At 39.7% G+C, this 25,958-nt stretch overlaps 1 protein-coding gene across 1 annotated transcript in view; it reads left to right on the top strand.

The window, feature by feature from the left end:
• Positions 1–25,958, top strand: part of TRIM9 (tripartite motif containing 9) — a gene marked incomplete at both ends in the record, with an annotated part of 64,486 nt that overhangs the window by 11,331 nt on the left and 27,197 nt on the right. Inside the window, 2 exons of the mRNA XM_083349969.1 lie at positions 11,417–11,512; positions 17,932–18,054. Coding sequence (XP_083206095.1) covers positions 11,417–11,512; positions 17,932–18,054 — 219 coding nt within the window. The remainder of the gene's footprint in view (positions 1–11,416; positions 11,513–17,931; positions 18,055–25,958) is intronic.

The following is a 25,958-nucleotide window of genomic DNA, read 5'->3' as shown; positions in this document are numbered from 1 at the left end:
TGGTTGTATTTAAACAGGTCAATCAAAGTGCTTTTTTTTAAAAAAAAATCTGGGCTTTTGTAATGCTAAGTTTTGCGCCTTTTATTAAATCTTGGAATTGCAAGCTGCAATTGCCAGTGCTTAGATGCAATTGTATCAATGATTTCAAAATGTATAAACATTAATTGGTTAAATTTATTTGTTTATTTTCCCACCTTTATTATTGTTATAAATAAGTCAAGGCAGTGAGCATACTTATTCCTTCCATTGCCTATTTTCCCCACAACAATATCCCTGTAAGGTAGTTGGGCTGAGAGAGAGTGACTGGCCCAAAGTCACCCAGCCAGATTTCATGCCTAAGGCAGGACTAGAATTCACAGTCTCTTGATTTCTAGCCTGGTGCTTTAATCACTAAGCCACACTGGCTGCTTGATCCTTTTCAGTCAGAAACCTTGGGATGCTAGCTCTGAAGCAGCTTTGCAACTTTGGCTGAGTCTTCAGAATCACTTGAAGAAGCTTCCAAGGAAATCCAAGAACTGAGAATAAGGAATAGCTGTGGAAAAAAGTTAGGGAGCCATAATCCAAAAAGTTTCATCAACAGCAGTGATTAAAAAACAACAACTGTTCACTCACACCCTGGTCACCTTGTGGCTTGATTACAGATAAGTCTTTGACTGACCATTCGAAGCTAGAACGGCACTGAAAAAAGTGATGTCATGGTTCCGATAGATGAAACCAGTAAAAGAACTTCAAGGCAAAAATTCTTCCCTAAAGAACATTTTATTAGGAAACAAAGTATCGGCACTTACATAGTTGAACCCAAAACTGAAGTTCCCTCTCCCCAGACACAAAGTAACCAGTTGCAATTCCCAGTCCACAAGCATTGTCATAAATCACATTCCCCAATTAACGCAAAAAGCGGGCTTTTCTCACTGGCCCCTCAGCCCGCCCAAACCTTATCAGACCATGTCCTTGAGTTCCCACACTTCTACGTTGTTATGGCTAGCTAAACCCTCAAGCATTCACCCCATCCTCGCTTCTACATATGAGCTCCAAAAGAATAGAAAAGGCATGTTAGAAGCAAAAGTAAAAATGGCTGCTGATTCTCATCCATTGTCACAGCATTGATAAGTGACTTATGACCATTTTTCCCATTTATGATCATTGCAGCATCCCCATGGTTACGTGATTGAAATCTGGATGCTTGGCAACTGGCATGCATTTATGAAGATCAGGTCCTTTTGGGACCTTCTGACACACAAAGTCAATGGGGAAGCCAGATTCCCTTAACAGCCGTGTTACTAACTTAGCAACTGCAATGATTCACTTAACAACTGTAGCAAGAAAGGTGATACGATGGAGCAAAACTCACATAACAAATGTCTCACTTAGCAACAGAAATGTTGGGCTCAATTGTGATCTTAAGCCGAGGACTACCTGTACTCAATACACTATACAGAAGGCAGCCCAGAAGCTTCAACTTGTCCGTAATGTGGCACTGATGGGCACACCTCAGTATGCCCATGTAAACACCTCTGCTTCATAACTTGCACTGGTTGCCAGTTTGCTTCCAGATATGATTCAAGATGCTGTTTGTTACTGTAAAGCCCTACATGGCACAGAGGCTGGTTTCTTGAGGGACCACCTACCTCCCAAACTGTCTTAATCCAGCAAGGTTGATACACTCTGAGTTCCTTCAATTCAACAATCTACTGGAATCCTAGAAGTGCACCTTCTCTGCTGCAGCACCTCTTACTGGAATGAGGTCCCACCTGAGATCCAGGTGCTTGCAAACTGCCCCCCCCTCTTTACCTAGGCCTTTAGCTAGGATGGAAGTACACCTTTCAAGGAGTGGGTGTATTTTGATGCTTCATGGTTTGTTTTTTCTCTCTATATTGTACTTTTTTTACTTTATTTACTACTTTATTTAGAGTCATTGGGAGTCGGGCAGTGTACAAATTAAATATACAAATAAATAAACTTGATTTAGACAAACAGGGTTGAAGACATGGTATACTTTTTCCTCCTGTCCTACATAATGGGCATTTTTTCAGTGGCTGTCTTTTTCCACCTGTCCTTTTATGGTGACCAGATTTGTTTTTATCTTGTTTTTTACTGACAGTGTAGGAACTAACTCTCATATTTTGCTGTGTTGCTGAAGAAGAGGTTGCATCAGAGCAGGTGGACCATAAGTAGGTTCCTTTCCAAAAGATGATTTCTACACAAAATAGAAGAGTCAAATGGAAAATGTGGGGAAGTGACAATTCTTTAACCTAACCCTAAACCTAGCGGCTAGTTTGAACTGAGCCCATTTTATCTGCAGGGATTGGATATATCTAGTCAAGTGAAAAGAACTAGGGAAGACATGATAACAGTGGTCTAATATTTGAGGAACTACCACAATGATGAGAGGGGTTGAACTATTTTCTAAGGTACCAGAAGGCAAGACAAGAAACAATGGATGGGAATTAATCAAGGAGAGAAGCAATCTAGTGGTGAGAATGATCATTCAATGGAATGGCTTGCCTTCAGAGGTTGTGAGTGCTCCATCACTGGAGGCTGTTAAAAAGAGATTGGACAGCCATTTATTTGAAATGATATAGGGCAGACAGGTCAAACTCGTGATGACATGTGACATCGCACAACGTATTGGGACAGTTTTGCCATTACCAGAAATGGGGTGGGCGTGGCTTCTGGATGACGCGTCCAGCCCACGGGCTGGCAGTTTGACACCCCTGGTATAGGGTCTCCTGCTTGAGCAGGGGATTGGACTAGATGACCTCCAAGGTCCTTCCAACTCTGCTATTCTATTCTATTCTATTCTATTCTATTCTATTCTATTCTATTCTATTCTATTCTATTCTATTCTATTCTACTCTACTCTACTCTACTCTACTCTACTCTACTCTACTCTACCCTACCCTACCCTACCCTACTCTACTCTATTCATTAGTGATGGCAAACAAAGGTACTTAGAAGTTAGTGTGCATAGCCTATATATGACTACTTGAAAGTAGGTATCATTAAATGAAATAGATGTGGCTTCCAAATAAATGCATATAGGATTGCAGCTTCAGTTCTAAACATTGTCAGAGACTGACTTTACATTTCCAAGAATTCCCCCTCTCCTGAAATCAAAGGGACTATGTACCCACTCACCCACTTCCATTATCCCTTAGTTTATGAATGACTGTAGATCTAATTCCTACACTCCTTGGAATTGCTTAGTCCCTAGAAAGCTTCCTTACAAGCCCACAAAAGTGTTTTTTTTACATTTCTTTGTGGGGGAGTTAAATGGGACAAAGCTGATGAATTGTGTCATTATAATTAAAAAAAAACCCAGCCACTGGCAAGCTTGTTCTTAATGATGACATTGCTATAAATTGTCCAGAAAAGAAGTAGCAAAGCATTGCATTGAATGTTCCTGCCAAGCTAAGGTCAGGGTCATTTTCCTGTCTATTAATTTTCTGCCTCATCCATTTGCCTTCTCATCTCAAAACTCTGGCACCAGCACCGTTTTTTCTGAGCAGGTGGGAAGGAGATAATGGAATGGGAGGAAGAAAAAGCAGTGTTTTAACCTAGTAATGTTTCCAGTCATTGCACACTAGATAATCTTTCCAAAAACCATTCCTGACTCATTTTTTTCTCTGCACAAATTAAAAAGGGAATGAAATGGAAAGAATGAAATCCACCCTCCAAAGATGAGGATAAATTTGACAATATTTTCTTAAAATGTGATGGATCCTCCCTCAGCTCAGTGGATGTTTCAAAGATCAGGTGGGAGAAATACCACACACTTTTCTATTGACCTTCCCATTGTGCCCAAACCTGAAGTTGATCATGGCTTAATTTCAAAAACCTCTGGAAAAAAAAATCAAGGGACAGCCTAACAGTGGTTTTAACGATGCCCACTACCGGCATGTTCTCTATGAGTAGATTTACTACCCTCTGTAGAGAAAAGTTTTTTTACCCCTAGAGTCTGTGTGATTCCAAGCTGAACACGTCAACATTACCAATCTCTCATCTTCGCCTATACCATAATTCTGAAACTTTTTCTTTTTTACTTTTGTTTCTCGTTCTTAAAAGAACATGCTACTTCTGTCTGTAACAAGCCAGAGAGAGGAAAATTTTCTAGCCAGTCTGGATGATTCCAAGACTATTGATGCACCTAAAGAAGAAGAAAAGATTTATATTTATATTTTACTGCACATAAAATTCCTGCTCTGTTTGTCCAACAAGGCAGACTCATTTACTTGCCAAGAACTGCTTGGCTATTGGCTATTGACATTCAGTTTTGGTGCCCAGACACTTAAGTAGCATTTTATAGGATAATTATATTGAGACTATGGGACCAACATCACCTTTTTCTCTTACAATCACTGTTTCCAAAATGTGGTTACTCAATGTGGAGGTCCTTGATGCACTCAAAGCTTGGTTGTTTTCGTGCAGTTGTTTCATTACCCAACTAGGAAACATCATCAGGCACTGAGCTGAGCTACAAATGCTCTCTTCTATTGATGATTACAGATTACTCATCCCAGGCATGTCAGTTCTAAGATGGTTACTCATTGTTTGTGTCTTTCAATCATCCCAGAATTTAGCAGCCCTCCCAATGATTGCCATGTGAACTAAGTCCTAAATAACACAACCAAGATCACTATCTGATCCAACATGCTACATTAGCATAGACCAGGGGTAGGCAACCTTGGCTCTTTTATGACTCGTGGACTTCAACTCCCAGAATTCCTGATCCAGCTGGCTCAGGAATTCTGGGAGTTGAAGTCCAGGAGTCATAAAAGAGCCAAGGTTGCCTACTCCTGGCATAGACTATAGAACTACAGTATACCTTTTCCTTCTGAGAGCCCACAAGCAAGAGAAACCTGAAGACGATGGGCTTTTTCCTTTGGCTCATTCTCAGCATCCCCTGCTTTTTCCCATAGAATCCTACTTAACTATCATAAGTGAGCTATCTGATATTGCCTTGCGTCAATATGTGAAATCTTTTTTCAGCTCCTTTAAGCCAAATTTCCTACCACCTTCTATGGATAATGAATTGTATCTAATGCAAAATCAAAACTTAAATCTAAGCAAACATTATTTTTGTACTAGATCACTTTCTTTGGGGCATGAGTCCTGTTGATTAATCTTTCCTTTTTTTATTAAAGAGTTTTACAAAAACAAAATTTTACAATTTATCCCCAAATCCCTCCCACCCCAAACCCACCCACTTCCCCCCCTCCCACTTCCCAGAGCTAAATACAGGATTATAGTTACAATAATCATATTCTAAATAAAAATTATGCATAATATACAATTAACCAAATTCATAATGTGCTTTAACTCCCCTTTAACATAACTACAAACAAAGTACCAATAACAATATCCCACTAAAATCTACTCATAAGCTAAATGGAACTTTTTAGTCCCATATTTGTTCTGAATATAATTTAATTATCTCCTCCAAACTGAAATATATCTTTCCTGTGAATGATCTTTCAAATAAGCAGAAATCTTAGACATTTCTGCAAGATTCGAAACTTTAAACACCCATTCTTCTATAGTGGGCAAACTATCCTTCTTCCAATATTGTCACACCAGTAACCGTGCTGCTGTTATCATGTTCAACATCAAGTTAGTTTCTTTAACATCACAATCTACCCACAATACCCAATAAAAACAATTGCGGAGAAAACGTTATCTTTCTCTTAAAAATCTTTTGAATGTTCCACCAAATTTTGATCCAAAAAGCTTTTATATTTCTACAAGTCCACCACATGTGAAAATAGGTAGCTTCTAAACTACCACATCTCCAACATTTAGACTGTAAATTAGGATAAATTAGTGCTCGCTTCGGCAGCACATATACTAAAATTGGAACGATACAGAGAAGATTAATCTTTCTCATCATTAAAAACCTTCCCTGGTTTTTTGATGCACATTTTGGACTCAGGTTATCTAGATAGATTGCACTATATCTCCTGAGGCCATGCTAGCTGAGGATTCTTGGAGCTAACTCCAACATATGAATAGGGCCCCAAGTTGGGAAAGGTTACATTGAATCGTTTTCTTAATGTCCAATTTACATAATGTGGAAGCAATTGATTGCAAGGAACAGATAACTATATTGAAGGTAATTTGCCAGCCTCAGCTCCATTTACTGCTTTCTTGTCATTTTCCCTCTAGCAATCAAGGCCCCATCTTGACTGAAAGAGCTTGACTGCTAAAAGTGTATAGATTAAAAAAAAGAAAAGAAAATTCCAGTTCTGAAGCAGCTGCTCTTTTCTCAAAATTGCCCCTGGAACCATTCAAGAGAAAACCACGGACTACAATATCCCTCCACCCCATTTTGTACAGGGCTAAAAATAATATTATGCCTTAATATTGAATCTAATATTATAGATGAATACAAAATTTTGGAAACTGCAAGAGGAATTTCCAACTGTTATTTCATTTGTTTAATGTACAAAATTAACAAATCTGACAATTTGTTAAGACAGGGTCTCTCCCAAGTTTTTTTTTCACCAGCGAGATTGAGTTGGCATTTATGAGATAAAGCTACCAACACACATCCCTTCTTCTTTCTTGGTTGTGTAAGCCTACAGTTCCTTCCATTATCCTCTCAATTTTCCCATGCCACAACCTCTCATATTATTGATTTGAAAAGTGGGAGGAAAAGGCCTAGAATTTAAACCCTGAGGGAGAGACATAAACACAGGGTATGATTTCTAAGTGTTGCAGAAGGCAGCTCCTGAGTGCGTTCATGGTTGCCTGCAGTGAAGTAGTTAATCTAGCTGTGTTGGGTGTGCCTGCCTGAATGTGGGTTAAATGTCAAGTTAGATGTGCCATGTTAGCTGTGAAACATGGCATTTCCGCTGCATGTAGCCTTTTAATGGTTAACATTGTGGGAAGAGTCCACATAAAACAAGCACCAGTAGGCAAACTGGTAATTGTTTGAAAATATTTTTTTTTATTCTGCCTTTATTGTTTTCATAAATAACTCAAAGTGGTGAACATACCGGTACTTAATACCCCTTTCCTCCTCCTATTTCCCCCCCCCCCCACACACACACAATAACAACCCTGTGAGGAGAGTCAGGTTGAGGGAGAAGAGTCTCCCACCCATTTTTCAGGCCTAAAGCAGGAATAGAACTCACAGTTCCGGGTATCCAGCCTGGTGCTCTACTAACCAACCCTGAAACAAAGCACTGATGACCTTCTTCAGTTCAATTTGTGGGATATACTAACTGTATATTTTTAAATACAGAGTATGAGCAACATAGGTCAGGAGGAGTCAATGTTTGCAGACATACTTATAATGTAGTTGTTAAGATAGCAAGATTGTTCAAAGCATGTTTTTTTTTACAAAAAGGCCATAACAACAAAATCCATAGGAATTATTTAAAAAAAATACAGCGATGGCATACTATGAGTACTAATTGTAGCAATCAAAGAGAATAATGTCTGGGGGAGTTTGTTTGTTTCCTACCTGAAGATTTATCTCTTCTGTGGCTGGAGTTAGGGTGGAATAATTCAGTTGACATAAAATAACCAAGAAAAGTTAAAATTTAATGTATTTATTATTTTGTAGATCAGCATTTACATCTTTCCCTATCTAGTACCTCCAATTCCCTCCGGTGTTGGTACTTTGGACTGAATGCATGCAGAATTACTTTATGCTTCCTGCACTTTCTTTTCCTCCTTGTAGTCATGGGATCACTCAGTTTATTTTTGGCTTTCCATCTTGCTGGTCTGTAAAAAGTGGCTAATAGAATGAGAATAACATTTGCAAATGGATGGGAACCATTTTTAGGGAAGGAGTACAATTGAATATAAGAAACTAAATCATTTCCAACAGTACAGAGAAGAGCAACAGCTATGATCAGGGGAGTGGAGGCTAAAACATATGAAGAATGGTTGCTGGAATTGGGTATGTCTAGTTTAATGAAGAGAAGGAGGGGGTGGGACATGATAGCAGTGTTCCAATATCTCAGGGGCTGCTACAAAGAAGAGGGAGTCAAGCTATTCTTCAAAGCACCTGAAGGCAGGACAAGAAGCAACGGATGGAAACTAACCAAAGAGAGAAGCAACCTAGAACTAAGGAGAAATTTCCTGACAGTTAGAACAATTAATCAGTGGAACAACCTGCCTCCAGAAGCTGTGAATACTCGAACAATGGACAGCTGTTTGTCTGAAATAGTATAGGGTTTCTGCCTGAGCAGAGGATTGGACTAGATGACCTCCAAGGTCCCTTCCAATTTTTATTGTTATTGATCATTGCACAGTCAGCCAGATGTTCAGACTGGATTTGGCATTTTTGTCTACCTATCGAGTCCTTACCAAGGACCTGGGATAGGCAGATGTGGATGTTTGATGGTATTACAGATATTGTCGCAGGATGGAAGCAGTTCCTAGTAAGGCCGCCTTCTGCAACTGACTAATGGCGAATTTGTCAATGCCAATGGTTTTGAAGTGGTGCTCCAGTTGTTTTGGGATTGCACCCAAGGCGCTTATTACTATTGGTACTACCCTTGCTTGTCTTTGCCACAGTCTTTCTATTTCTATTTGTAGGTCTTTGTATTTTGTTTTCTTCTCCAGTTCTTTCTCATCCATTCTGCTGTCTCCAGGCACTGCCACGTCCACTATCCAGACTTTTTTGTCTTTCTTATCGACAATTGTTATGTTGCAGGTGCTTGTCTGTTTGAATTCTGAAGTCCCAGAGCAGTTTAACTTTATCATTTTCTATTACTTTCTCTATTTTATGATCCCACCAGTTCTTGCTTATAGGCAAATTATATTTCTTGCAGATCTTCCAATGCACCACTGGAATTGCCCAGATGTTGATTGCCTTCACAGTATTTCCTCCAATGACTTTGGAATTAAAGATCTTCTTCACTCTCTTGATGTATTCACCTCTAATCTTTTTCTTGACTTCAGTGTGCTTGTTGTTTTCAGCTTGAAGGATACCCAAGTATTTGTAGTAATCTTCCTCATCCAGACTCTTAATGTTATTTTTGTGGGGCATCTTTATTCCTTCAGTTTTCACTATTTTTCCTTGTTTGAGAGTAAGTGTGGCACATTTGTCCAAGCCAAACTCCATTGCAATATCTTGGCTATATACACAGACAGTGTTGAGCAGCAATTCTATTTCAGATGATGTTTTTCCATACAGCTTCAGATCATCCATGTAAAGGAGGTGGCAGATGTTTTTGATGTTTGATAGCCATGTCCTGAGTTATTCAGTATTGTTGACAGAGGAAACAGTGCAATAACAAATAGTAGTGGTGATAATGAATCTCCTTGAAATATTCCTCTCTTGATATTAACCTCTCCCAGTCTCTCACCATTGACCTGCAACTATTTCTTCCATTGTGCCATCGATCTTTGCACAAGTTTTCTGATGTTTCTACTGACTCCTGTTATTTCTAGGCACTTGATTATCCAGTCATATGGCAGAGAGTCAAATACCTTTTTGTAGTCAATCCATGCCACATTCAGGTTGGTCTTCCTTTTCTTGCAGTTTTGCAAGATCATTTTGTCTAATAGGAGTTGATCTTTTGTTCCTCTGCTATTGGGGCAGTTTCCTTTCTGCTCAGATGAAAAGAGATTGTTTTCAACTAGATGCTGTTGTACTGCATCAGCTACCACACCAGTTAGCAATTTGAAAGTTCATTATTATGTACGTTTTCCCAGTTGTTAGCCACTTTTCAATTTCTCCTCCTTGTAGTATATTGTTGAACTGCTTGGCAATGAGTGGGTATATAACAGTTAGATGTTTCAACCAAAACCCATGCAGTTCATCTTCACCTGGTGCTGATCAATTTTTGATCTTCCTTGCTCTTTTTTCTACCATTTTTGTTGTTATTACTTGTTCTTTCATTTCAACTTCATTTTATTTGCATCAACCACTTTTAACCAAGCCACATCCTTGTTGCATTTCTTTGGGTTATCCCATATCTGCTTCCAGAACTGCACTGTTTCTTCCTTGTCAGGTACTGACTGATTCATTGCAGTTTCTCCATTGATGGATTGGTAGAAACGTTTCTGATTGGATTGAAATTGGAGGTTCTGCCTATAATTTGCAATTCAAGCTTCGTATCTACTGATTTTCCTGGCTATAGCTGTTATTTGCTGCTTTATTATTTCCAGTACTTCCTTGATCTTCCTTGTTTCTAAGTGGTATTTCTTGATTCTTTGGTCTTCTTGTTCTTCAGCTTCTTTTCCTTCATCTATTCTAGCTTGCTTTCATGTGATCTTAACTTGCTGATCTTATTTTCTAGTCTAATCTTCCTTTTTTGTGGTGCACTGTTTGTTTTTCTTCTTTGTTGATTTTGCATCCCAGGTATTCAGTTATAACTGCAGCTGTGCTGTACATTAGTTGGTTTGTTTCTTGCAGTGAATTTGTGCTTATATTTAATATTGCAGTATTTGCATCTTTTAATGCTTGTGCTAGCTGCTTCTTTGGAACAAGCTTCAATGCAGGAAGCCTTATTCTGTTGTTTTTGTGCTGTTCTATATGCTCAGTTATTCTTTGTTTCAATTATTTTATTTCTTTAGTTAGAGGGTTTTTTTCTTCCTGAGGAAGCGGTGCCTGGTTTGCAAATGAGAACAGTTGTATACTGTATCTCTGCTCGATTCCTTCACTGCCAACTCCCCCTGGCTTGCCTCTACATTCTGAATTATTTCTGGCAAGGCTTTGATTTCTTTGCCCTGGATAAACCTTTGCAGTTCATCCAATTCTGTTTCTGTGAATACTTTATTTCGTATTATAAATCGGCATTGATTTGCTAGTCTCTGTTCTGTTATTTCTGATTCTGGATGTTGTTCTTCCCAGAACTGGTGCATTCATTTTAGATATCCTCTTCTTATTCCAAGAGATCATTATTTCTTGGTTTTCAATCACTGTGTATTTGCGACAGGTAAACACCTTTTCTTCCAGTAGTTCTGCAGCTGCTGGCCCTGGTTGCTCAGCCAACAGTCCTGAGTTCTGTAACCCATTTTTCACCAGATATCCAGGAATTCCAACGTCTAGTGTGGACCTTGCTAACCTGGGTGACATCCAAGCTGAAATTTATGTCTCACCATATTTTTGGGGGGAGAGACACTCTTTGTCTGACTCCTCTGATGAGACCTGTTCAGTATGGTTGAACCTCTGGCATAGCTCTCATCTTCCTCAGAGCACACAAGCCCCACAACCATGTCAAGGTAGTGCCTCACTGAGGGATGATGATGATGATGATGATGATTTAACATTTTGGTGGAAATGAATTCTGATTAATTTCCTGCTCTGGGCTTTAACTGATGGCTTGGTTCCCTAACATGATTGGGACCAGGATGGGAAGAAGGAATTCTGATCATCTGCTAGGATATAAATCAGTATATCTATGGAAATAAATGCTCTTTTGATTCCTATTTCTTCTTCCTTCCTTGTTTTCTGCAGAGCCAGCTGTCCCAGGCCCTGAATGGACTCTCAGACAGAGCCAAAGAAGCCAAAGACTTTTTGGTACAGCTACGCAACATGGTTCAACAAATCCAGGTATTGTGTTGACTCTAATAGTCATGAACAGAAGTAGAATATGAGCAGAGCCACTATGTGGCATTGAATTCTCTGAGCTTAGAATAAGGTAAAGGTAAAGGTAAAGGTTCCCCCGCACATGCGTGCTAGTCATTTCCGACTCTAGGGGCCGGTGCTCATCTCTGTTTCAAAGCCGAAGAGCCAGCGCTTCTCCGAGGACATCTCCGTGGCCATGTGGCCGGCATGACTAGACGCCAAAGGTGCATGGAGCGCTGTTACCTTCCCACCATAGTGGTCCCTATTTTTCTACTTGCATTTTTACGTGCTTTCGAACTGCTAGGTTGGCAGAAGCTGGGACGAGTAAAAGGCGCTCACTCTGTTATGCAGCACTCAGGATTCGACCCGCCAAACTGCCGACCTTCTGAATACACACAATCAAACAGCATAGCAAACCACAATTGATAACAGATTGGCAGTCCTCCTTCTTTTCAGAAATAACCCAAGCACATTTTTGATGACCAATTCTTCAGCAATACACCAAAGAATGGAGTGGGGGGTGTATTTGAGGGATGACTCATTGCATTTAGAGTGAAAAAGGGCTGATCTCACCCACCTCTCTGTCTCCTTGATGGGTAAATTGCACAAATAAGAATAGCTTTATTTCCCATGCAACCATGGTGGAGAGTCTAAACAGATGGAGAAGTGGAAAGTCTCTTGCAGTAGTGACTTTGTTCTAAATCCAGAATACGGAGACTAAAGCTGATTCTTGGTTAAATCTCTATTTTGGGTGATACATTAGACTGTGCATAAAATAAGCTAATAACATCCAGGCTGTAATTACAGATTGTGATCAAGGCATTCTGTTGTAATCATCTTGACCCCGGTCTAAATTTGGATTACAGGATAAGGCAAATTACAATATGGTATAATATGGGATGCAAACATGAGCAGTTTTGACTGACTGTCAGCCAGTAATAAAGATCAAGCTCTTTTGTATTAGATTGTGCATTCCATAATATTAGTAATAATGAGGATAAGGATGATGGTGATGTTACTATTAACAAATCATCATTTTATTGATTGTGTGTGTGTTTGTACCTGGATGTGTTTTCCCCTAAGAACAGTGTTTCCCAACCTCAATAACTTTAGGATGTGTGAACTTCAGCTCCCAGAATACCCAACCAGCATTGCAGACTGACATATTCTGGGACTTAGCAATAGCAATAACCCTTAGACTTATATACCACTTCACAGTGCTTTACAGCCCTCTCTAAACGGTTTAGGGAGTCAGCATATTGTCCCCAACGATTTGGGTCCTCATTTTACCAACCTCGGAAGGATGGAAGGCTGAGTCAACCTTGAGCTGGTCAGAATTGAACTCCTGGCAGTTGGCAGAATCAGTCTGCAATACTGCATTCTAACCACTGTGCCACCAGGGCTCAGTGTTGAAATTCACACAGCTTAAAGTGGCTAGGCATTTCAAGGAACATATTTGTCAGAATCTGAAGTTAGGTTTCGCTCCTTGGAATAATACTCTACTGCAGCGTTACTCAACCTCTGCAGTTTTAAGATATGTGGACTTCAATTCCCAGAATTCCCCAGCCAGCATGCCCTGGCTGAGAAAGACTGCTCTGTTGGAATAGTTGACTACCATCTATAAAATAGTAATATTTAACACACTGAAGTCAGTATACTTTATTCTCATCCTCCAAAAGTACTTCCATGTCTCTACAATCTGATAATCATACCTGTATTTGGCAGCTGATTTTTTTTTTCTAGCTAACCTGCACTGTATCAGAAATCACACTAAAAGTGATAATTTCCATTTGCTACACACAGAGGATGAATGGGTCCTTTTGGGTCCTGCATTCTCCCTCCGTGTGCCCTATTCCTTTAGCATCCCTTCTTAGTGCTTATTGGAAAAATATTGTAAACATAGCTTCTCTCCCACCTTCCACCCACTCTGGCTGTCATAACAGCAAATTACCAGGATTAAGATATTGGAAAACATGTCTAGCCACAAGAAAATGCCAATGTGCTGTCATTTTACCATGATAATTTGCAAGAGGTAGCAGAGGAATGTTATCTTTGGTGCTGGAAAGTTTCTTCTTATAATAATTGATTAGGTTTATTTATTCATGTATTGCAAATCACTCTCCAAATGCTCATAACAGCCTTGTTTCTACAACATGCTTAATCAAATCACCTACAAACTCAAACAAATCTTCTTAGTAGTAATTCTGTTAGTAGTAATTCCTCCTAACAGGGTCAAATACCATCACCTAGGACCGTGGTGGAGAACCTATGGCACGCATGCCACAGGTGGCACGCAGAGCCCTCTCTGTGGGCACACGGACCATCGCCCCTGTCCTAGGCCTTCAGCTGGGTTTTATAAAACCTTTTCACTTTAGGTCTTTTTGCCTTCACTTTAGGCAAAAAAAAATTCAATCAATCAATCAATCAATTTCAACTTCTCGCAGGGAAAAAATGTTCTCGCAAAGTTGGAATTGATTGATTGAACTTTTTAGTCCCACCCAGTCTGCCGTTACCACTGCAGCCACACCCACCCAATGGGCCACACCCATCCAATGGGCCACGCCCACCTGGCACCCGACAATACATAAGTGGTTTTTGGGTTGCAGTTTGGGCACTCGGTCTCTAAAAGGTTCGCCATCACTGACCTAGGAAGTACAAAATTCTAGGAAATGAACTCATTTAAGTGTGTTATGGGAAAGGGGTTAATGTAACTCAGGGGTCTTCAAACTTGGCCCTTTTATGACTTGTGGACTTCAATTCCCAGAATTCCTCAGACAGCGTGCCTGGCTGAGGAATTCTGGGAGTTGAAGTCCACAAGTCATAAAAGGGCCAAGTTTGAAGACCCCTGATGTAACTGAAAATGGGGACGGGATATTGGGAACTGACTCTTTGGAGTACTTTTTCACACTGTATTGTACTGTTGATCAGTTAGTAGTGAACACCAATTGGTTCTTAGTGTTCTCTCCATTAATCTCAACATTTCAAGCTCAGCCTAAGTGACAGTTGCAACAGTTCAGCTTCAATCCACTTTGTGGGAAATTGGGGAGGGGGGAATGGTGTCATGTGGAAGTCCCTTAAACTCTGGCTGGTCTACAGTTAGTCCTTGATTTAGGACTACAATTGTGACCAGAATTTCTGTTGCTAAGCAAGGCAAGAGGGTCACACCCAATTTTATTATCTTTTTTGCCACAGTTATTAAGTGAATCACTATAGTAATTAAATGAATCATGCAGTCATTAAGCAAATCCACCTTCTCCAATTGACTTTGCTTGTCAGAAGTTTACAAATGGTGATCTCATGATCCCAGGACACTGCAACCATTGTAAATTCATGTCGGTATTACATGACGATGGGGCTGCTGCCACAGTTCTAGGTGTGAGGATCAGTCGTAAGTCACTTTTCTCAGTGCATTATAATTTCAAATGGCCACTGAATGAATGGCTGTAACTTGAAAACTACTTGTCTACGGAGATTCTCAGTCATCCAGGTCATGGTTGCCCCAAGGTACTTTCCCAAAAGGCAACTGGACTGTCTTGTTTTTTTCACTTCTCATCTAAGAAGCTTCAGAATCAGAACTGAAGAGGCCTCTTGGATGAGAAGTGAAGTGTTTCAAGGGAAAAAAAACCATGGAAGTCCGGTTGCTTTTGGAAAAGCACCTTTGGGATTCCCAGGTGTATCCATGGAGGGGCCAATGATATCCAAATGGTTAGTACAAGTGTATGGTTGATATCTCACCCCTTTTTAGATGTATGAGATGTATCTAACACATATTAAAAGGGGGGGTTCAATTGCCTGATGATGCCCATAATTTTGAGATTGTTGGTACATTCCCTTCCCCATGACACCTTCTACCTTCTCCTTCCCATTCTCTACTTCTTCATGGAATTCTAGTTGTGGACCTAAAGCCAGGATAATTACTTGCAGTCTTCCCCAACTTGATATCTTCCAAAGTATTGGACTATCACTGCCATTAGCTGATGCTGGCTGGGAATAACAGGGCTGGCAGTTGGCAACATTGGAGAGTGCCAGAGTTGGGGGAAATTGCTCTGTTAAAATGAAAGTTTCAGGGAGAGAGGAATGCTGGGAAGGAGGAACAAAGGGAGACTCTTTGAAAGATCCAGCACAGTATAATTTCCTCATTGCCTCTCTGCCACCCCAACCCAATAACCCCAACGAAATAAGCTTGTTGCATTAATACTTTGCATTCTTTCAGGTGGAATCAGGCCTTCAGTCAGAATCAATTTGAATTTCGGTGACACAGATAATTTGTCTTGGCTCTTTAGGGATGCTGCCTCCTCCCTCCATCATTTTGAGTGAGCAGGCATCTAATCCATCAAGTCACATCAACTCTGTAGCCAAATCATTCCCTCTTTCCTTGTGGCTGCCTCCCCCATGAGCACACTGCTTCTTTATTCAGTTCAGTGGAGGCACATTCCTCCATGAGCTGCTTCCCCTGACCTTCCCTTTGTCCATGTGCCATGGGACTCATCCATTCTGAGATTTGTGATTTTTCCTTTAAGAGAGTGATCATTGCTAGGTAGAGACATAAAAGCTTCAGTCAGGGTTTTCAATTTCCAGGAATGTCTCAGGTTTTAGGAGAATTTCTATGCGAGCCAGATTAGAATAATAGGACTACCACTGGCTTGGAAGAACCAAATTCTGCTCAAATCAGAATTTTATCCTATGAACTTTCAGCCTGAGAATATGAATGTGCATTTGGACTCGGGAGACCAATATTCTGAACTTTCTTTTTGCAAACATTCTCAGAGACTCTTTGGACAACATCTGATTCTGCAAGGTTCTTTGGGAAAGGTTATTTTTAAAGTAAATATTATAAAGTGAAAAAACACACACCACTCTCTGTTTCGAATAGCAGCTTTTAAAACACTGTAAGATAGAAATGATAAACATGTACAGGTAGTCCTTGACCTATAGCAGTTTGTTTCGTGACCATTCAAAGTTAGAACTGCACTGAAAAAAGTGACTTGTGATTATTTTTCACACTTATGACTGTTGCAGCATCCCCGTGCTCACGGGATCAAAATTCAGACTCTTGGCAACTGACTCAATTTTATGACGGTTGCACTGACCCGGGGTCATGTGATCACCTTTTGCCACCTTCTGACTAGCAAAATCGATGGGGAAGCCAGATTCATTTAACAACCATGTCACTAATATAACAACTGCAGTGATTCACTTAACAACTGTTAAAAGATCGTAAAACGGGACAAAATTCACTTAACAAATGTCTCACTTAGGAACAGAAATTTTGGGCTCAATTGTGGTCACAAGTTGAGGACTACCTGTATATATGATTCAGTATCAGTTTATCAGTCTTCCCTATCTTGCCTCATGCTCCAAAGAAGCTTTAAAACCTTTATTTTACTCAAAAATGATTTTTATTTGGAAGTTACTTTCCCAAGTAAAAAAATATGGAGGTGTTTTGTTGACCAACTAGTGTCTGCAAAGATTATGGAAACTGTCTTCGTGATTAGGATGTCTTCTTTGGCAGCCACTGGTTGGTTCCATTTGCATGATATATTTAAATATATCATTTAAAAGCTGGTGTGTGAATTGAAAAACACAGTTATTTCTGAGCCAGGGAGTGAGTTTCATCTCCTCTCCCAAATCACCAGGTTAAGTTATAGGGTTGTCTATAATCCAGCCAAGGCCCATTGTTTAATTCCATTATTGAGGAATCAATAGTTCCATAACTCCATTATTATCCAACTTCTTCCATGTATTTTTGAAGATAGGCAGGCAGAGAGAAAGAGATAAGAGCTTAACTTGCTTTAAGCATTTATTTTTCCTTTCACCAACTCCCTTCACCACTAGCTTCCAAAACTTCTATAGGAATGAAGCCAAGACAGAGAAGAGGTGAGACTGAGTCCAAATATCATCAGCCCACGCTGATTGCGTATATATGTGTGTACCATACCAACACACGCATGCATGCATGAAGGAAATGACAATGGTTCCATCGCAACAAAGATGACTATAATATGATCAGAGCAGCCATCTCACTCTAGGACTGTCTAGCACCAATTAATTACCTGTAGATAGAGCTAGACTGAGCTTGCTGTGTGGTGCAAGAAATGCCCCTGCATTTACATAATGCACTGAAACAGCATTAATTCAACCTATTGTCTGGTTTCATGCAACACACTGAATCAGAAACCATCTAACTTAACCTGACACAGTATGTGAACCCAGCCGGAATGGCTCCTAGAAGAGCCCAGAGTATTTTAAAAAACAAAAACAAAAAACCCCGATGATGCTGAAAATCTCAAGAAGTTGTTGCAGGAAAGTGTGACATCAGTCTCTTGTGATGGCGAATCCAACAAGTCAGCCGCTTTTAGTCCTTCCCATTGCTTTGACTGATGAGTATTTTATTTGGGCTGCAGGAGAACAGCGTGGAGTTTGAAGCGTGCCTGGTTGCCCAGTGTGATGCGCTTATTGATGCTCTCAACAGACGGAAAGCCCAGCTGTTGTCACGGGTCAACAAAGAACATGAGCACAAATTGAAGGTTAGTCTGGGGTAATGAAATTTAAGCAATGAACTGTTCTTGGGTGGAAGTGATTGGTGGACATGGCTAGAAAAATGCCTGTGTCCATGTAAGGTGCCAGGTATGTTAAGCCAGGCACCCTGAGACACTGTTGCAGTGTAAGGGTGAATAAATCAGCTAGTCCTATTGAAAATGGCCAAGATATGCTGCTAAAGCTACTGGCTCAGTAGGAAACTTGACAAAAAAGGCCTTTGTTCTAACCTCTTTTCCAATAGGAATGATTGCTTCATTTCCTGTTCCTTGCATAAATATTTCCTTCCCTGCAGACATTTTATCCTCCTGAAGAAAAATCTATCTACTGATTGCTAAGAGTCTACACTGACTTGAAGGCACATAATCAATCAATCCATCAATCATTCAGACAGCATTTTGGGACTCATACATCATGCTAAGCCATGCTATATTTATTGGTAAAACTCAATTAGATGGTTTGCACAATACACTAAATCAAAGCCAAATAAATATACATGATGTCTTAGAGCAGCCACAAAGTTCAGAGAACACACTAAAGTACAAACTAGTCAGTCATAGCTTATGTGATGAATTTATGGTTATCTTCCATAGGCAGAAAATTATGATATTGAGAAAATATTGGTTCAATAGTTACTGTATTAGTAAACACATTGTATGCATCTACTATAGATGAGCGTTAGGTGTGCAGATAGGAATCTTTGGCATTAGGCTAGAAATATTGCAAGTAGTTACAGAATGTATGAGTGAACTGCAAACACAAATTTGCTTTTAGGGAAACTCAAACCAACCTCCTCACTAATCTCTAGGGTTGCATATGTTTCAAAATGATTGGAACAACTTCAAATCCATTTTTTAAAAGCCTGCCTTTTCTCACACTTCTGCATCAGGAATCTGTTTAATGTTACGTTTTTTTAAAAAAAGAAATGCACCTTTTTTCGAGTTTTGTTTAATGAATGGCAGAAAGATGCTACGTTCATCTTGTGCTTTCCAAAGGCTTCTTCCAAATCCTCTCTGAAGCGTGCAAAGCTATATTGATTTCCTCTTACTCCTTGGTTTAATGCTTTAGTTAGAGTGCCTTGGTCCAGCTTCACCCTGCCTCCCAGGTACCTCTGAATCCACCAGGGAAGAAGCGAGGATCCTTATAGCTATGCAGCACTCAGACTAATGTGGGAGCTGAAATGAATTAGTAGTGGGCGCATGAGTCCGTGTGAGGGAGGGCCAGAATATTTGCCATGGCAGCTGTTGCCATAGAGACTTCCTAGGATGGAGGGATGGAGGGAGGGATGACACTGTAGCTGCTAAGGACCAGCAACAGATAAACTCAGAGGAGTTAACCTGAAAGGGGAAGACAATCCGTTGGCCACAATGTATATTTGCTGTGAAAACATTATGACTCTCTTTGAGGTTTGTGGCTGCCTAAGTAAGAGAACTGATAGAAAGAGACTTGCTTGTGGAGAAACAAGGAGTTGCAAGATGTTTAATGGCAGATTGGAAGACCAGTAGGCAACTCTAGAAAGCTTCTCTGCATTGAGTCAGTGGTATTATAGTTCCCTCCCCCACCCAGCATTTAAAAAAGCACTGAGATCTTTTTCAGCCAGTTGACCCAGATGGCTTTTGTTCAACGGGGGGGGGGGGGGGGAATAACCAAGAGATTTCTGGGTCTCCTTTCTTTGCATGCAGAGACATTTCAGTCACATTATTTAGGATTCCTTAAATGTGTTTTTTTCCAAATTTTATTGATTTTTTTTAATATTACATTCACATATTTGAAAAGCAGCGTGGTGGCTGGGTAGTAGTAATTCAATTACATACAGATATCATTAGGACAGATTTCAGATTGCTGCCATAAACATTTCCTCTCTTTTCATATGTACTGTCTATTTGTGAATTTAAAGACAAGTTTTATCCTATCAATCACATAAAAAATAACTTCCTTACATATATCCATAGTTTTTAGTTTACACGTATTCTAGTCGTTTTAATATACAATCTTTTAGACAATCAGTGACCTAATAAATTTTTCAATTTAAATTTCCACTAACATTTAGATTTAACGTTTGATATTTATTATTCCCAAGATTTTTAATATACTCCCAATTCATCTATCACCATTCTTCACAAAATCTAATATTCAAAATACACATCTCGTTTACTTAACTTCTCACCATCTATGTCAACAAATTAAGGATACAATATAATATCCTTCCTTTTTGCTAATTTTCAGTTTTCAGTAGCAATCAAAATTTCTTTTTTATTTCAGTAATTAATACTTCCTCTCTTCCTCTTTGTATCTGCTATCTCTTGCTTAAACTGATAATTTTCGTTTTTAACGGTCCATATAGACCTAATTATTACTTTCAACAATAAGTTTTAGCTTATCTACATTATTCACCTTTACATGACCTTTATGCACAAATCAATATTCAAATTAGCTATTAGTATTTATACTGCTAAATTTTAATGATCAAAATTTTTTCTTTATCTCAGTTCATAACAATGTCTTGTGTTCAACATGCACATCTTATCTATTTAAGTACATTCTGTTTTAAATTTCAGTAAGATGGTCAAAACTCCATTCTTCTTGAGTCTTATTCTGGCTTTTTTCCTTTGCCAAATCATCTTCCATGCCCTTGTTTTTGGGTCATCAAACCAATCTCCTTGTAATATCATGTATTGATATTGGCAAAACCATCCGGTCGCCATTTTTTTGAGAGGACTTGTAGGTCTAGTGGGTCGTCTCTTTATTCTTCCATATCGACGTGGTTGTTCTGAATTGTTTGTCTTCGCATCCAACTGTTCTTTTTCTAGTTCAGTGATGGCGAATCTTTTACAGACCGAGTGCCCAAACTGCAGCCCAAAACCCATTGGGTGCCGGGGGCATGGCCCATTGGGTGGGTGTGGCCAATTGGGTGAGCATGGCTGCAGTGGTAACGGCAGACTGGGTGGGACTAAAAAGTTCAAACAATCAATTCCAAATTTGTGAGATCTTTTTTTTCCCCGCAAGAAGTTGAAATTGATTGATTCATTGAAGCTTTTTTTTTACCCACATGGCAGCAGAGGCCTAAAGTGAAAAAGTTTTATAAACCCAGCTGAAGGCCTAAGACTGGGGCAATGGTGTGCACGCCCACAGTGCGTGCCACCTGTAGCACATGTGCCATAGGTTCACCACCATGGCTCTAGTTCCTTCTGTGTTGTATAAGAAACCTTTTCCTTTTTCCAAGTTGTCAATATCTTTTCTGGATTTTCAAATATCAATATTTGTTGAATTGTAGATTCTTCCGTCATAGTAGTTTCATTTTTTCTATTGTATTTTGTATAGATGGTTCTTTAGTTGTGGTCAAAGTTTGGACTTTCATATCTGGGCTGTCATCTTGTTCCTTCTCATAGCCTCTTAGTATTTCATTGGTAGTGGTAAGAGTTTGAATTAGTGTTTTCAACATAGTGAGAGTTTGTTGATCTTCATCCATAAAGAAATTTTGTTCCTGGCCTTCTTCCACATTGGTATTTTAAACTAAAGGCTTTACACTTAAAAATCCAAGAGGGAGAATTTTTTTTCCTAGTTAGGGAACACAGAGCCTTTCACAGCTGTTGTTTCAGAGCTCTCAAGGTTATGTATCTTATCTGTTTCCCTGGGCAGTCAGCCAGGCCCCTTTTAAAGTTTCCCTTTGAGTCCCCAAGTTATCTTAATCTTTTTCAGTTTTCCTTTTTTTTTCATAAGAAGAAACCCAGATTTCCAACAGTAGTAAATAATGGAAAATAAGAAATAAAAAATCTTTCAGTCCACATGCTTCAAGAAATAAAGTTCCGATTGGGATTCAGTTACTTTTTAAACGTTTAAAATGCCCCTGGGTATTTAGTCACAGCTCTTTCTGGAGGGAGGGCTAAAGTCCCCCTTCCCTCACTGCAGAGGGAAAAGTGCTTAGCAGCTTAAGGAGGTACAGAAAGTACTTAGGGTGCAAAAGAGGTAGATCTCACCCAGTCTCTTCCATGCTGCTTTAAGAGTTGCCTGGTGGAAAATGTGACTTCGACTGTTCACAGCCTAGGGACGAGCCATAATGGATGGTCCTTTTGTCCACCAGTTTGGAGGGATCGCCAGATCTAATGGGAGAGTTGCGGCTCTCCCGCAATCCAGCGAGCGCCCCTCCTTGCTGGTCACCTCTTCAGAGCAACTTTCGGCCCTTTTCAGGGCCCCCCAGTGATGCGAAACTGGACGGGGGAGAGAGAGCACGTCTCCCAACCATCCATAGCAGTTGCATGGCAAACCAGAAGCCTAGGATTCCTTAAATGTATGTCCCTCGTTCCATCACTGGTTTTTATAGAGCAGTGTCAGAATTACAGAATAACATAGTTGGAAGGGATCTTGGAGGTCTTCTAGTCCAACCCCCTGCTCAAGCAGGACACCCTATACCACTTCAGACAAATGACTGGCCAGTCTCTTCTTAAAAGCCTCCAGTGATGGAGCACCCACAACTTCTGAAGACAAACTGTTCCACTGGCCCATGTTGCCCATGTTTATGTTCAAAAGGAAGAACATGAGTCACCCATATTCTTCCTTTTAAGCAGTATATAGGGGAAGGGTTAAGGTTAGACTTCTCTGGATGCATGGAAAGCATTAAATCATGGTTTACATGCTACAGAATCTGAGTTCCCACAACATGCAGGATTGTTAATTTGTGGTTTAGTGTGGGAATCCAGCCAGTGTTTTTATAATCTTAACTTATGTTTAACATGTTGTACAAACTGAGCCAATTGTGGTTTATTCAATAATCAGTGATAACAGTGTTCTGTGAGACAGCTTCTGCCTTCTCACAACATGTGAAGACAGACCAACATTTTTGCTGCCTTTAATGGCTCTTCTGCTGTGACATCTGAACCACTTATTAGCTGACCACAATATTAGTTCAGTGTGTTTGGCAAACACAGTCTATGTGGTTAATTTGTGGTTCAGTCTTTTGTGTGAATTCAGAAAATTAAATAAACATAAGTTTAATTAATTATTGGAAAGTGTCTTGTGTGAACATTGCCAGTGCATAAATTATGATATTCTATGGTTTAGTAGGTCTTACTCAGATCAGGGAAATTAGATGGGGTGGAATATTTCCCTGAGTCTAGTATAACAGGAAAGTGGGAGAAACAAACAGTTAATTCTGCAAAGCTGATAATGAGCTTTGTGGATTCTTAAATGCCTTGGATATAAATACTGAAGGAAAAACCATTAATTAACTCAACAATCACACATTGTCAATAAACATCAAGTCCCTCCCTTCGGTTCTTTATCCCCTTATTTCTTGCAAAATGAAGACTTATTTTGGCAATTAAATCTTTTCAAACTATTGTCAAAACTCAGGAGGTCAGTGATGTTCCCATTAACATTACTAAGGGCAAGACACGACTTCAGTACCACCTCAAGGTTTTTCTTTCCAAACGTTTTTGGGAACCCTTATTGGTTCTGAGCCTCTAGACAGCATTCTTTACATTTCTGCTTCTTTTGCATGCAGATAGGTCTTACCATTGTTATTTTTTTCTTTTTTACCGCTCCTTAATCGCTTTATTTGGGGTGGAGTCGGGACGAGTGAATGGAGATGAATGTTTACTGGCCGGATGCCCTTCCTGATGCCTATGTGGAGTTCATGCAGCAGATATTTTCTCTTTGTGCTCTGATAGAGAAATATCTGCCACTGCCTTGAATTGAACTCTCAACCTTCCAAGTGGGAGGCAAATGTCTTCACCTCTAGGCCACCACGTCATACCATTTATATATTGCCTTAATTTGATGATGATGATGATGATGATGATGATGATGATGATGATGATGATGAAGATGATGATGATGATAAAGTTGGAAGGGACCTTGGAGGTCATCTAGTCCAACCCCCTGCTCAGGCAGGAAACCCTATACCATTTCAGACAAATGGCTGTCCAGTCTCTTCTTTAAAACTTCCAGTGTTGGAGCATTCACTGCTTCTGGAAGCAGGTTGTTCCACTGGTTAATTGTTCTAACTGTCAGGAAGCTTCTCCTCATCTAGGTTGCTTCTCTCCTTGATTAGTTTCCATCCATTGCTTTTCTTGGTCTGGCACTAATATTTGACTTGATGATCAGGTGTAGCTAGCCTTTCAGATGGAAAGAAAATGGCTCTGGAGAGAAATTACAAAGGAGAACAAGACAAACTCCAATTATTTATCAACTCATTTTTCTTGCTCGCATACAGAGCTGTTTTTGGTCCTTCTGTGGGGAACTGGGTTTATGCCACAGCTTCCTCCTTCCACTTGTCAGGCAGAATCTTGTTCAGTGAAATTAGCTAGCAGGAAATTCAGTCATTAATCAATCTCCCTTGCAGCTCCATGCCCAAGACAGACATTTTGAAGATCACCTTAGGTCCACTTGCTTGTTAAGTGCTGAGATGAATTGCCAGGGAATGGAGAGAAATGAAGTAGAGGGTGGGGGGAGAGAGAGGCATTTAAAACTTTTAGCAGGCTGAGTTTGGCAGCTATGCAGAAGGACATTTGTTTGTGTCATTGATGTCTGTATTCTCCCAAAATGGCAAATTATGGTTTTCTTATTGAATAAAGCACAGTTGGATGAGTTTACCCAACAGGCTATCATACAATACATTTTACAAATCATGATGCCTGGGTTCACCAGTATGCTAAGCTATAAATAAATGAACTACATTAAACATGTTGTGGATGTGAGTCCCAATGTGTTAAGATTGCAACTCCCATACAGCGGCATCCATAGCAAACTGCAATGAGACCAAAATGATTCGCATGCAGTGGAATCTCACACGAATGTGGCAATTACAATGTGTTATTTGCCCTGTACAAGAACATAATTATGCACAAGTACATAATTTGTTACATTAGCATGATGTCATCATGCGTGTTTCATCATCCCTCTCCCCATTCCCATGTTCCCAGAATTCCCATGGTGGGGAATATGGTAATAGGCCTTGCTAAACAGCCCTCCAGTGCCTTGCATAATAAATTAGAACAATAAAAAGCATCATGCATAGTTTGGCACCAATTACGCAAATATATTGCCTGTGGTTTATAAGCACTATTTAGTTAGAGTATAGTTTTGGATGGCTTGGGACTTGTGTGTTTTTTTGTTTCCCTAAAATTGTGCACAATATACCCAAATTATTAATGCTGTATTGCTAGAGACAGAGGATTAAAGAAATGAGATGCCAGATAGCATAAGTACAATTCTTTAAGCAATTTAGAATGGCATCAACATTTAGAGCTAAGAGAGCATTTCTTTGTAGTAATGTAGAGATTTTGCAAAAATGTACACAACAGTAATTTACTTTCATATGCAGTTATATTGGTCTCAGGAAGTGGTAACATTTAGCTAACCTTGTTTGGGTTCCTATGTTAAATAGGATCTGACCTGGTCGGTAATTGGAGTGGGGATGGGGCTAAAAGGGAACTGGAGGGCTGTAGACTAGTCAGGGAGATTGGGGGAAAAAATCTGAAAATAAGCACTGATCAACTATTTCAATACTGTTGCCAAGAAAATTGCATAGTTATGTCCCTGTAGTTGCCAGGACTTGAATTCAACTCAAGAGTACATAGACATGTTGATTAGCCCTGTGGTCGGTGAAACAAAAATGGCTGGTATCATTCTGTTAATGCATTCAAATTGGCTGTGGCATTTGGCATTTATTTATTACAAGATTTATCACTTGCCTCTTGAGTAGCTTTATAATTTTAAAACAAAAGCCAATCAATAAAAAGTTGACAAGATGCAAGCCAATATCAAATAAACAAGATGTAAGCCAATATCAAATAAAAAGACATGAAAGCAGCATAAAAACCAATTTACAGAAAGTTATTTAATAGATTATGGAGGTAGAGGTATTTTCTGTAATGGAGCAAAAACAAGGGCAAAC

Source organism: Vipera ursinii (assembly GCF_947247035.1).
Source record: "Vipera ursinii genome assembly, chromosome: 1".
Lineage (NCBI taxonomy): Eukaryota > Metazoa > Chordata > Lepidosauria > Squamata > Viperidae > Vipera > Vipera ursinii.
The sequence above is the reverse complement of the archived record's forward strand: the minus strand, read 5'-3'. Positions and strand labels throughout refer to the sequence as shown.